The sequence below is a fragment of the Canis lupus genome, chromosome 21 (assembly GCF_011100685.1).
Source record: "Canis lupus familiaris isolate Mischka breed German Shepherd chromosome 21, alternate assembly UU_Cfam_GSD_1.0, whole genome shotgun sequence".
Taxonomy (NCBI): domain Eukaryota; kingdom Metazoa; phylum Chordata; class Mammalia; order Carnivora; family Canidae; genus Canis; species Canis lupus.
In genome coordinates this window covers 27,717,139-27,731,626 of record NC_049242.1, presented here as the reverse complement: position 1 = coordinate 27,731,626, position 14,488 = coordinate 27,717,139, and the positions used below count along the sequence as shown (strand labels likewise).

The 14,488-nt window shown below is 38.8% G+C and overlaps 2 protein-coding genes across 2 annotated transcripts; both read left to right on the top strand.

Moving 5' to 3' along the window:
* Nucleotides 1-969, top strand: OR51G1 (olfactory receptor family 51 subfamily G member 1). The gene has a single exon (XM_038569353.1). The coding sequence runs from the start codon at nucleotides 10-12 to the stop codon at nucleotides 967-969; it is 960 nt and encodes a 319-aa protein (XP_038425281.1). The 5' UTR covers nucleotides 1-9.
* Nucleotides 970-9,137: 8,168 nt separating this feature from the next.
* OR51G2 (olfactory receptor family 51 subfamily G member 2) lies at nucleotides 9,138-10,079 on the top strand. The gene is given in 1 exon segment (NM_001388847.1): nucleotides 9,138-10,079. A coding segment is annotated over 1 exon segment (942 nt).
* Nucleotides 10,080-14,488: the final 4,409 nt, after the last annotated feature.

Sequence of the window (14,488 nt, the reverse complement as noted above, 5' to 3'; positions counted from 1 at the left end):
TGTAAAGCCATGACAATCTCTTATAATAGCAGCCTCCAAAAAGCCACTTTCTTCCTAACGGGCTTCCAAGGTCTGGAAGATCTCCACGGCTGGATCTCTATTCCCTTCTGCTTCATCTACTTGACAGTTATTGTAGGAAACCTTACCATCCTCCACGTCATCCGTACTGATGTCACCCTCCATGAACCCATGTACTATTTCTTGGCCATGCTGGCTCTGACAGATTTGGGCCTTTGTCTATCTACACTGCCCACTGTGTTGGGCATCTTCTGGTTTGATGCCAGAGAGATTGGCATCCCTGCCTGTTTCACTCAGCTCTTCTTCATCCATACTTTGTCTCTGGTAGAGTCCTCAGTTCTATTGTCCATGTCTATTGACCGCTATGTGGCCATCTGCAACCCATTGCGTTACTCCACAGTCTTGACCCCCACACGTATTGTCAGGATGGGGCTGACTTCAATGCTTAGAAGTGCCCTGCTCATCCTGCCATTGCCATTCCTCCTTAAACGCTTCCAGTACTGCCGCTCCCATGTGCTGGCCCATGCTTATTGTCTGCACCTAGAGATCATGAAGCTGGCCTGCTCTAGCATCATTGTCAATCACATATATGGGCTCTTTGTCGTGGCCTGCACTGTTGGTGTGGATTCACTGCTCATCTTCCTCTCCTATGCCCTCATCCTCCGCACTGTGTTAAGCATTGCATCCCGTCAGGAGCGACTTCGGGCCCTCAACACCTGCGTCTCCCACATCTGTGCTGTGCTACTCTTCTACATTCCTATGATTGGCTTGTCTCTTGTGCATCGCTTTGGTGAACATCTGCCCCGTATTGTACACCTCCTCATGTCTTATGTGTATCTGCTGGTACCACCTCTCATGAACCCCATTGTCTACAGTATCAAGACCAAGCAAATCCGCATTCGCATTGCTAAGAAGTTTGACTTTGTAAAATCTCTTAGGTGTTTTCGATAGAATTGGGTTAGGATGAAGGGAGGGATTTGGGGGCATAAAGCCTATTGATATTTTTAGCTTCCAGTGAATCAGTTAACAGATAACCTCCTCAAGCAGCTTCTAAAAATTTTCTGGTGATTCCAGCTGGTGCCTCAGCTGCTCTCCAGAAAGTCAGTAGTAATCCCTATAAGCAGCTTCTTGGAAAATTTCATCAGTCTCCCAGCAGGTGGTTGTCCACCAACCAGCTTCAGTCTAATTGTAGGCCAGCTTTGGCCTAGAACAATCTAGTGAACTCTGTCATTCAATGAGCTTCATTCACACTAGCCTTGAGGAAAATTCTTCCCCTGAAAACTTGTTTCTTCTTTAAAGACTCTCCCTCAGCCCTAGGGTATCCTTTATGGTTCTTTCTTTCCCACTCTTAGTTGATTTCATTGCTGTAATCTCTTGTTAATAAATCTTTATATGAAATATTTCTGTTAAAATTACTGTGTGGTTTCTTTCTTCTGATTGGACCCTAACTTACACACCACTCAAGTAATTTCTTTGTTTTATAAGATTTACCCTACATTTTGATCTAGTACTTTAAAGGAACCAGTCAGCATTTAGGAACCATGATTTGCTAAATGAATCCTATTCACTGTGAAACTCATACTCTCTGGGTCTCAGATTCATCTCTCCTATGCCTCAGCCAGTTGAAGTTAAAGATTTTCTTCCAGAATCTTCCAGAGGCTTTGCACCACCCTTGAACTCACATCTATTGAAGAGTTTTTACAAAACTAAGTTTCAAAAGGCAGTATGAGAGCAACTTAAAACCAAAGTTGATAAAAAAAAATAATATCCTGTGTTGATGCCTGAATGTACGTTCAAAATTCTGTCAGAGGACATATGTTCATTAGGGGTTTGGGAGCATTCTCTAATGTGTATACATTTTAACTTTCAAAATAAATACAACTCTCTGTATTTCCTCCCCCTCCCCAGACTGATTAGCTGGGAAATAATGATAAAAATAATAGTGACAATTGTGGCAATAGCAGCTAATAATTATTGAGCATCTACTATATACTACAGAATGTCTCAAAGCACTTGCATGCAATATTCAATTTGACTCTCCTTTGGAAATTAAAATGGCAGAGTCAAAATTTTAAAAGAAGATTTTTGTCAGTTATAAAAACTTACTTCAGGAGGGTGTTCTCCAGGTAGCAGCTATGTGACTGCTATATCTTGATTATTTAATTATTGTCACACCAAAATTAGGACTTTTCTTTTGTACAGCACTATAACCTACCATCTAGATCAAAAATTGGCACGTGTATTTCTGAAGCATGGCCTCCCAGACACTTAAGTAGGGTAGAAAAAACCTCACTACGAGTAAAAAAGGTATGCCTTATAAAAACTCCAGGAATATTCCTTGAAAAGCATGCTTATAAGACACATTTTTAAGTGGTCATGATTACCTACTTACTACAACATGGAATATCAATCCTTTTGTTAAAACTTTAGTTTCTCAAACTATTTTTATTCAATGCTATCTTATCACTTAGGATAGCCAATTTCTTCTTAATTCTTATATAATCCTTTTAGATAGGAGGTTCAATGAGGTAAATTACTGTAACCATTATCACATCTAATAAATGCAAAACTACATACAAGTCTGTCAGATCACAAAAACTAAACTTTTGGCATTGTGCTGTTGAGAGTTTCTGGGCTCCAGTTTTCCCACATATGCTAACGTTTCAGATGAATGGGCGTCTATTTTCCCTCAGTAGAGACAAAGGTAAAAAGGGATGTAAAACAGCATGGCATGTTCCTGGGAACCATTGTGGGCATTCTGTAAAGACAGATGGGCAACAACTTTACTCACACTAGGGTGCACCAGAGGAGAAATATTATTTATTTTCTTTTTACATCATCCATCTTCTTCATAAACATCTACTAACTTGCAATAACCACAATTTTAAAACCATACTAAAATTTTAAAAAGGCAACACTAATTTTTGCCCCAGTCTGTCTAAGTCCAGTCCATTAATATTCTCTTTTGGCCCTTTTAGTCTCTCCTAGTAGGTCTTTCCTCAAGGGAGCATCCTTACATACAAGGTATTTCCTTACATTTTGCCTCTACCTTGTTTCTTTTCCCTACTTTTTTCTGAGCTAGGAGATATGAGCTTTTTTTTTTTTCCCTGATCTCTCCCCATATCATATCCCATTTTTCCCTCATAGAAGCTGAATAGCTAAGATTTAAATCAGGCAGGATATCTTCCTGTAATATAATTAGAAGGAAAGCTGTTGGAAGATTAATGCAATCTCTTTCTCTCTTTCCATAACATCTGAAACTCAAACCTATTTTCTTCCAAAACATATCTAACACTACCTCTTTTCTCAATGCTTGGACTCAGAGGCTGTAAATAAATATTGATTGTGTATTTTTATGGGGGCAGTGAGGAGGTATTATTTGTTATAAAATATTTGTTAAATAGGATGCATAGAAAAACAGATGTTATGGGGGAATTGTGCCCCCTCTACCTCGTATGTTGAAGTCCCAACCCTCAGTACCTCAGAAAGTAACTATATTTGGAGGTAAGGTCTTTAGGAGATAATAAGTTAAAATGAGGCCTTTAGGGTTGGCCCTAATCCAATATGACTCATGTCCATATAAGAAGAGCAAGAGACATCAAGGATATTCATGCATAGAAGAAAGGCCATGTGAGGACACAGAAAGAAGGTGGCCATCTGCAAGCCAAGGAGAGAGGCCTCAGAAGAAACCAAACCCATCAACACCTTGATCTTGGACTTTGCTGGCCTCCAGAACTGTGAGAAAATAAATATCTATTGCTAAAGCCACCCAGTCTGTGTTATTTTGTTATGGTGGTCCTAGCAAACTAATACAAGAATTAACTGTGTTTTGAAATGAATTCCAGGTTAAAGGTCAAGACTTAATTATAGAGGGAATAAAAAATTCTGGAATCAGAATAGAAAACACATCATAAAGACAAGAATATATGAAAATTCTTATACTTTTGTGGTTGTGACTAATGTCAGTTTCTGATTCTGTATTATAGGGATGAGGCCCAGAAATCTTCATTTTAACAAGCAATACAGTTGATTCTGATCCTGATTATTTGGTGACTCTGATTTGAGAAACACTGCTTCATAACACTTAAATGTGTCTACAATGTGCTTGACTAAAAATTAATGGAATGTGACCACAAGAGGAAGTCCAGAACATTCTAAGGAGATCCTTCAGGCTAATTAATTTTTTTCTCTCTTTTTTTTTTAATTTTTTCTCTTTTTTCTTCAGGCTAATTAGTTGGAATAGCCTCTTATGGTTGGTCTGGGAATCTGGGACATTCCTTAATATTTTTACCTTTATATTCCCAAATTAGATTCAATAAGCTAGATACTAATTAGCTGAAATGGCCCTCCATTCCTCTCTCTAAAATGTCTTGCTCATCAGCTTTCAAAGTCCAAAAAATGGATTATTAATTCTTCATATCCCTGTATTGACATATAAAACTCCTTGGTTTAACTATCTTTTTCAGGAGCTCATGTTGCCCCTTCTGGGCATAAGAATGAATTTGCTTTTCCAATTAGCTCCTGGATGTCTAGAAACAAAGTGCTGAGTTCTCTGTCTGTGTGGATCAGAGACAGAAGGAAGAGTCCTTGAGTGTAGGCAGAAGTCAGAAGCATATAGGGTTACTTGGGACACCAAGAATCAATGCTATCACAAATTTTCTAGGCACCTGGTCTGACTCCTTTCTTCTCTTTTAGTGATAGGTGAAGCATTGAATTAAAAAGCCCATTTTGGGGCAGCCCGGGTGGCTCAGCGGTTTAACACCGCCTTCAGCCCAGGGAGAGATCCTGGAGACCCGGGATCGAGTCCCACATCAGGCTCCCTGCATGGAGCCTGCTTCTCCCTCTGCCTGTGTCTCTGCCTCTCTCTCTCTCTCTCTCTCTCTCTCTCTCTCTATGTGTGTGTGTCTCTCATGAATAAATAAATAAATAAATAACCTTTAAAAAATAAAAAATAAAAAGCCCCTTTTGATGTTAAAGTTATATATACTCACAATATACACTGTCATACCTAATATGTATATATTGTTATGATACATCATATATAAAACACTATCAAAACCCCCACTCTGCTTTCCTGAAGTTTCAGGGTTGTTCAAAATTTCACAAGATCTTTAAAAAGTAGCTACAGTGTGCAACATCTTCTGGGATTCCCATGTTGATATCTCAAAAGACTCTTCTCCTCTTTCCTTTATCCCCAGAGTATAAGATAATGAGGTGCAGAGAGCCAGTCCTAGTAGGAAATTCATTAAAGATTCTTGAAAGAATCTCAATGGGGACCTCAGGCAATTTCATAAAAATCAGGGAGTTCAAAATCCATCCTCCAGTGTCTCCACTGTACTCAGAGCCTCTAATTTTAGCCTTTCTTCTTCCCTGTTGCAAGGCCTGGAAGCTCTGGATATAACTTTGGTAGGTGAGACAGGTGTCTGGTGCTGAGTCGTGGAAGCGAAAGAGGTCCCAGAAAGCTCCACCTGAGCTCTGGAAAAGGGGAGGGAGGGAAGGGCATTTGAGGCACAAAAGAGGCTATAGAGGGTGCCTGTGGAAGGTGGTGACTACTGCAGTCAGATCTCACTGACCATACCCAGGTCTCGTTTTAGCACTAGTCTAGCAAAGAGACAACAGCTTTCTCACACTCATTCACTTCCTTGACTTCCTGCCCAGAGAGTTGCCTTATGTGTGGCAATGTAGGATTATTACTGAGACCCAGGGAGACAGACAAATTAGGCAGACAAAACTGAGATACAGGAATGATATGAGCTATTGGTTGGTCTCTACCCCTTAACCTCAGACACGAGGTTAGCAGAATCAGGAGTTATTTTCAAGAAGCAGAGACAGAAGGCTAGGGAGTAGAGTGGCCTGAAAGAAAAACTTGTCTGTGACATGAAAGGATGTTTTCCTGAGTGACCACAGAGTCTAAGTGATAGAATTAGAAGCAGCTATTGAACTTGCCTAAATCCCTCTAAGAAGTATTCTCCAAGAACAACTGTGAGCAGACCATTTGTTAAATTTCCAAAACCCCTCTACTCTAGACAACTGCTTTTTGAACTGCCAAGAAATAATGAAATCCTCACCAAATCTGATATTGGATACTCTGAAGACCTTTAAATAAAAAGCCCTTAGAATAGTTAGTTACCTGACTAAAATCTCTCCAGCCAATAGGCTAAAGATGATCTTTCCCAGGTAGATGTCTCCTGACTTCACTATCTACATTTTTTTTTTTATGTCCGGATTCTTTCCTTCAAATTATTCTAACTCTATCACTCTCTCTCTCTCTCTCTGATTTTTATTCTACCCTATTCCCTTTAAAATATGAGGCACATGGGATGCCTGGGTGGCTCAGCAGTTGAGTGTCTGTCTTAAGTTCAGGGTGTGATCCTGGGATCCGGGATCGAGTCCCACATCGGGCTCCTGGCGAGGAGCCTGCTTCTCCCTCTGCCTGTGTCTCTGCTTCTCTCTATGTCTCTCATAAATAAATAAGCAAATAAATAAATAAATAAACAAACAAATAAATAAATTTTTAAAAAATAAAATAAAATGTGAGGCACAAATTCTGATTCCAAAGAGAGTCCATATCTGGCAGCCCAGGTGGCTCAGTGGTTTAGCACCACCTTTGGCCCAGGGTGTGACCCTGGGTTCTGGGATTGAGTCACAAGTCAGGCTCCCTGCATGGAGCCTGCTCCTCCCTCTGCCTGTGTTTCTGCCCTCCCCCCCCCCCCCCGTGTGTGTCTCACGGATAAATAAATAAAATCTTTTAAAAAAACAAAGAGAGTCCATCTTAAGCTAAAAGAAGGTGGGGCAAGAAGACTTTTGATATTTCTATCATTTGTCATTCAATCTTCATCCATCTGGGGCTGTCTCAGCTTTAAAAACTCTCCAGATGTATTAACCTAAATGCTTCCAAGTTTTTAGAATGCTCCTTGGAGCTCCAGAGATTTAAGTTTGAATTCCCACTCTGTCAATGATTGATGCTATGACTTTATGCACATTATCAAATTCTGTAAGCCTCTCTCCTCATTTGCAAATCAAGATAATAACATTAATGTGCAAGGTTTTTCTAAGGTCTAAATGTTATTTCTTCTGTAATGCTCCTAGTACAGCATCTGGCAAACCATAGATGTTCATCAGGTATTATAAATAAAGTTTTATATTATTAAATAATGTATACTATTCCTTCACTACCCTACTTAATTTTCATGTCAAGACATTTTCTGCCTTAAGTTTTATGACTTATATCATTAACCACCATGTAGCTTGCCTGTCTCTGACAGGTAAGTTTATCACAGCTCTTCTGAATTCACTTTGATGAATGATGTGGTGACCATTGATCATGACCAAAGCAGAAGCTGAGGAACAACACACAAGAGCCAATCTGACCTTCAAGTGGACAGTGAGTTAATGACACTGGCTACTAATTTCACTGGTATTTGGAGTGAGGAAGAAAATACCTTCATATATATTTGTGTATGTGTCTCTAGTAGGTTTGTTTGTTAATTTAGCTAAAGAGTCAGCACTTTTTTTGGAGGTCTATTAAGCCCTTGATTTTATGCTTGCTGCTTCTAGTTGACAGTGAATTGTCCTCTATGCAGGAAGAAAGTATAATGGTTGTTGAGATTCTGGAATCTAGAGAAAAATTGGATCTCGGTTCAAATCCCGTTTTGGCTGTTTACTATATCTTTGATCTTAGAAATAGTAAATTTTTCTAATCCGTTTCTTCATCTATAATATGGTACTATTAATAGAACTTTATTCACAAGATTTTTTAAAGGAATAAAACATATACCAATTTAGTAACAGCGAACTAAATACATTTAACTGTTACTCATGCATTAAAAAAAATGCTGAGTGCCTACTGTGTACCTGGACACATTCTAAGACTGTCTTCACAGAAGTAAGCAAAACAAAGTCTCTGCCCTTCCTAAGCTTACATTCTAGTGGAATTGTTATTTGGGAGTAGGCATGTCACTGCTCTGAAAGTCAGGAGGCTTAAATTGGCATAAGACCTTTACCCAGTGACTGTACTCTCCTGAGCTTTCATTTCTTAATCTAGAGAAGAGTAAGTCCAACTAGCACTATTGCCTTCTATTCTGTGGATTCTCATGGACTCTGCCTTGCAATTGAAGGTGTAGCCATGGTTGATGATGCTTCAGTCTTTCCTCCTACCTAGTTTCATAGCAGTTGAATTCTAGATCTCCAGGGAATGCAGGTCACTGACTGATAGGAAGATCGGAGTTTTAATATGGTACTTCAGCACCAAGAATTATGTATGTTACAGACAGCCATTCATTCACTCTCCAGTTCTTCCTGGAATTCTGTGAGCTGAGTAGCACATATGAGCTCTCTGGATCAAGCTAGGCTTCCAGAAGTGGAAAACCAGATGAGAAGGTGAGTGAAGGACTCATCTGTGTCTAAGATTAGAAATTGTATGTGGTTAATGAAGTTAAACAAAAGCAGAAAAAGAAGGAGAAGGAGAGAGAAGAAAGAAGAAAGAAAGAGAAAGAAAGAGAGAGAGAGAAAGAAAGAAAGAAAGAAGAAAAAAAGAAAGAAATAATACAGAAAGAAAATCACGAAGAAGTGACTGATCAGGCCTGAATCCTTCCTGAGGAATTACAGCATCACGAAACGCCTCCCGCCCTCCCTCCCCCATCCCTACACGTCCCCCTCCCTCCCTCCCTCCCCTCGCCTCTCTTTCTCTTTGCTCTTTTCTTTCTTGTGCTTTTGCTGTCCTTCTTCCTTCCTTCCTACTCCCTTTCCGATAAGGTACTCCTTTTAAAGAAAGGTTGGAATATTAGTGAGCATCCTGGCAGAAAAGAGGCAGGTAAGGAGCATTTACTTAAAGATCTTCTCAAAATGGGTAGGCAAGGTTAGGTATAACCAAAAAGAATAGTGAAGATTCTCAGGACTCTTAGCTTGAAGGAAAGAAAAAAATTCTAAAACAATGTTCAGAGGGAATAGGGACCAGAAGAAAATGACCTCTGGAAGAGACATACAATTCTAGATCTACCTGATTCTAATGTTTGGTTTGGTTTGGTTTCTAACTTCTTCCCAGTTATAATCCATAGCTTTTTCTGAATTCATTTCAGGAATTTGGAAGGAATCCAATTTTCCTCTTCCCTCCACACACAATGACTTTGGGATCCCTGGAAAGCAGCAGCAACATTTCCTCCACCTTTCTGCTGAGTGGCATTCCTGGGCTAGAGCACATGCACATCTGGATCTCCATCCCACTGTGCTTTATATACCTGGTTTCCATCCTGGGTAACTGTACAATCCTTTTTATCATTAAAACAGAGCCCTCACTCCATGAGCCTATGTACCTCTTCTTGTCCATGCTGGCTGTGACTGACCTGGGTCTGTCACTTTGCACCCTCCCTACAGTGCTGGGCATCTTTTGGATTGGAGCACGAGATATTGGTCATGATGCTTGTTTTGCTCAGCTCTTTTTTATTCACTGCTTGTCCTTCCTGGAGTCCTCTGTGCTACTATCCATGGCCTTTGACCGCTTTGTGGCCATTTGTCGCCCCTTGCACTATGCTTCCATTCTCACCAACACTGTCATTGGCAGGATTGGCCTGGCTTCCCTAGGCCGCAGTGTAGCACTCATTTTTCCATTGCCTTTTATGCTCAAAAGATTCCCCTATTGTGGCTCTCCAGTTCTCTCACATTCTTATTGTCTCCATCAGGAAGTGATGAAATTGGCCTGTGCAGACATCAAAGCCAACAGTGTCTATGGGATGTTTGTCATTGTTTCAACAGTGGGTATAGACTCACTGCTCATTCTCTTCTCTTATGCCCTGATCCTGCGTACTGTGCTGTCCATTGCATCCAGGGCTGAGAGATTCAAAGCTCTTAACACCTGTGTTTCTCACATATGTGCTGTGCTCCTCTTCTACACTCCCATGATTGGCTTGTCTGTCATCCACCGCTTTGGGAAGCAGGGATCTCATCTGGTCCAGGTGATCATGGGCTTTGTATACCTTCTATTCCCTCCTCTGATGAACCCCATCGTCTACAGTGTGAAGACCAAACAGATCCGAGATCGTGTAACCCATGCTTTTTGTTGCTAACTGGTCTAGTCTTAGAGGCACTAATCCCTTAAGTGTACTTTGTTCCTCTATCCTTTATAATATCTAATGTGCATGAGATAGAGGAGACTATTACTCAATGAATACATTGAATGATCAGGAAGGAATGATCAAGGAATGATCAAGAAGTCACAGCTCTTGCAGAATTAACTCTGCTCTGATGGGAGGAAAACACAATGCATTACAACATGGCAGATTGTATTTCCCAATAATAGCCACAGAGGTATTTATAATCCTACGTTCTCCTCTAGAAACTTGTGACTCCTCCATCAAGAGATGGAATCCGTTTTTCTCTCCTCATAACTGTATAGGACTTTGTAACTGCCTCAATGAATTGAGTGTTTTAGAAGTGACCCTATAAGACTCTTGAGGCTACATCATAAAAGGTGATACGTTTTCCATTGGTATACACCTCCCTCACACTCTTCCTCTTTTTCTATCTCTATATTTATATCCATCTATGTCTCTATCTATCTCACTTTTTGAACATGGCCACCATACTGAGAGGAAGCTGAGACCACATGGAGAAGCCACATGTAGATGTCTCAGTCAATAGACCAAGCTAAGGTCTCAGCCTTAGCTGGATCATTATCAACTACTAGTGAGTGAACAAATCTTCCTATTATTCCAACCTCTATTTTTCCTGTCTTTCCAGGTGAAACCCAATAAATTAATCAATCCTACTCTGAACCCAGCCCAAGTTGCAGATTTGCAAGCTCAATAAATGTTTGTTTGTTTGTTTGTTTGTTTGTTTGTTTCAGACATGAAATTTTGGGATGATTTGTTATATAGCCATATGTTAATTGTGTTGTTCAAAGTAAAAAGAATTAATAGAGGAGCAAAAAGAGAAATATCTTCTTCAAGCTGAGGGAACACAATGTGAGGAAAGATTTCTTTGAGTCGACACAGTAGCCATCCTTAAGGAACATACTGGAGTAGGGCAGTCTTATCTGAAGGAATAGAATTTGCAAAGCTGGGACAGAGGTGAGAGAGAGAAAAATGTATTCAAGGAAATATCCAAAGTTGTTTTTGTTATCATTGTCCTCTAACATGTCAGGGAAAAGTAGAGAACAGGAGTGGAGGAAGAGAAGGTGGAAAGTAGAAAGAGGTTGAGGCACTTACCATATTGAGAAGGTCATAAACCAATGAACTAAAGAGAGATAATTCCTTATACCCTCTGATCTATTAGAATTTTACCACTATTCTTCCCTAGAAAAAAATTATCTTTCAAAACCTAAATGTGAGACCTGAATCCATAAAAATCCTAGAACACAGGCGTTTATTTCTCTGACATCAGTCACAGCAATATTTTTCTAGATATATCTCATGAGGCAAGGTAAATAATAGTAAACTATTGGGACTTTATTTTTATTAAAATAAAAAGCTTCTGCACAGTGAGAGAAAAAAATCAACAAAATTTAAAGGCAATCTTCTAGAGAAGATATTTGCAAATGACATATCTTATAAGAGTTAGTATCCAAATTATATAAAGAACTGATACAAATCAACACCCAAAAACCAAATAATCCAATTAAAAATAGGCAGAAGACATGAACAGACATTTCTCCAAAGAAGACATACAGATGGCGAACAGATATATGAAAAGATGCTCAACATTACTCATTGTCAGGGAAATGCAAATCAGAACCACAATAAGATATCATCTCAAACTTGTCAGAATGGTTAAAATAAAAAATATAAGAAAGAACAAGTGTTGGCAAGAATGTGGAGATATAGGAACCCTCTTACAATATTGATGGGAATCCAAACTGGTATAGCCACTGTGGAAAACAGTATGGAGGCTCCTCAAAAAGTTAAAAATAGAACTATTCTATAATCCAGTAATTGCATTACTGAGATATTTACCCCAAAATACAAAAACACTAATTCAAAGGGATACATGCACCCCTGCTTATGAGTGTATTATTTACAACAGCCAAATTATAGAAACAGCCCAATTGTCCATCAGTAGATGAATGGATAAAGAATATTACACACACACACACACACACACACACACACATAACATATATAACCAAATAACATATATATGTCTTATGTTATGTGTGTGTGTATATATATACATATAACAATATATATAACAATATATGTACATATAACAATAGCATGTATATATATGTTATTCAGCCATTAAAAAAGGATGATATCTTGCCATTTGCAACAATGCGAGCAGAGCTAGAGAGCACAATGGTAAGTGAGATAAGCCAGTCAGAGAAAGACAAATACCCTCTTATTTCACTAACATACAAAATTTAAGAAACAAAACAAAGAAGGAAAAAAAAGACAAAGAGGGACAAACCAAAACTCTTAACTATAGAGAACAAACTGATGGTTACCAGAAGAGAGGTGGGTAGAAAGATGGGTGAAATAGGTTATGGGGATTAAAGAGTACACTTTTCGTTATGTGCACTAAATAATGTACAGAATTGTTGAATCATTTTTTTTGTTGTTGAATCATTTATGTTGTACACTTGAAACTAATATAATACTGTATGCTAAATATACTGGAATTAAAAACTTAATAAAAACTATCTTTTGAGTAATATATGTTAATATAGTATTTGGAATTTCGTCTTATTGGTATCTGTGAGGAAAACAAGCCTGAGTAAAATGCTGCTGAGTAGGGTTTTGAGCATCTAAAGGGAAGATTGAGGATGTCATGTGCAGGATCAAGAAAGACACTGACAATGGGCCAGAGATTAAAGCCTCTACTACTAAGTTTATGTGGAGTCAGTTCTCATATGAAGTTGAACTTAATTTGAGGCTATCTAGTGAACCTGACATTTAACTCTTGACAGTTTATGTCTTCCTCAACAGTGCCTTATTCTGTCTGACATAAGAAAGCTGTTTCTACAATGATGGGGTATATGTGAACCTTGGGTGTTACATGTGGAAGATCCAAGGATACTTAGGCAAAACAAATAGAATAAAATAGAATATGTCTGTGAATGTCATGAGTGGTTTGTATTTTGGGTGTCTGTGTACACACAAAACTTCAGGAAAACCATGAAGCCACTGCAAATTCCAAAGCAAGCATACAATTCCACAGCTGGGCTTTATATCTGTGCTGTGTACTTGCAAATTTTAGTCCTACATGGGAGTCATGTTCTCTTACATCTTAAGCAAATTAGAAGGTTCTTGTGACATTAGAAAGAATACTGTACTTGGAATTCATTTTAGAAAGTTTTGTTAATTTACTTATATGAGGTCAATTTTCTATTAAAATGAATTTAACAATAGCAATGTCCATCCCCCATGGATCTCTACAAAATTTAAATATATGATATATATGAATGTTTTGAATAAAATTATTAGCATGTTTTTCAGCTCACATAAATTTTACTTTCATTCCTAAAATTAAACCTAACACACAGAGTAAAACATATCACAGAAAATGTATGATTAATAAGAGGGAGCCCTGGAACAGCCCTGAAGGATTGGAGAACCATGGATAATTTTCCAGAGGGGCTGACTTAGCTGTTTTAAAGGACATGCAGAAGTTAGATTGGCAAAAATATGTGGGTGGAGGAATATTCCTTCATTCCATAAATAATGCTGAGTATGCCATTTTCTGGGCAGAATCTCCATTCTAGGATCACAATGTGCAAAACAACAAAAGACTATGCTTTCGATTTACATTTGGGAGACACAGACAATAGAAAAGTAAATGGTTAACTATTTCAGACTGTGCCAAGTGCTCTGACAGAAATAAAGCAGGATACTGGATAGAAAGAGATGGAAGAAATGTGTGAGCAGGGAAGACCTCTATAAGGAGGAATTTTCAAGCAAAATTCTATATTATGCAATGGAATGAGATATGAAAAAATTTAAAGGAAGAGCCTTCTACAACTGCAGAGCTGAACCAGAGCATGTGACAAGGGCCTGAGGTGGAAATAAACTTCAGTGTTCTAGGAACAGCAAAAGGACTAGTGTGGCTAGAGCTATGTGAACAAGAAACTACACTAACTGATGGAAAAGTAGCAAGTAATTGATATGAAAACCAGGAGAAAGGAGTGCTAAGCAAAGCTGATATTTCAAGGTCACTGTTAGAAGAAGTTCTCCTTCATATAGGAAGTAAAAACATAACTGAACAGCTGTGACCATAAGAAGTGGTTAGAAATGGTCTCAGGGACCTGGGATCAAGCACTTGTATCCAAGATCATAATCATTAAACTTTGCATGTATCTAACCCAGGCCTGATGAGAATGGGGAAGGGATGAATTGCACCTTCCCTTGAGAATCCTGAGGCCCAAACTCCTTGAAAAGGTTATTGAACAGAGATGCAATAATTGCTGCAGGTTATGAGACTCCATCAAGCATGGATAACAGCTTTTATGATGAAGTGTTCACTGAAGAGGTAGGAGACAGTT

Coding starts and splice junctions, on each gene's coding strand:
- OR51G1 (XM_038569353.1), top strand. CDS start 10: ATGACAATCTCTTATAATAGCAGCCTCCAAAAAGCCACTTTCTTCCTA.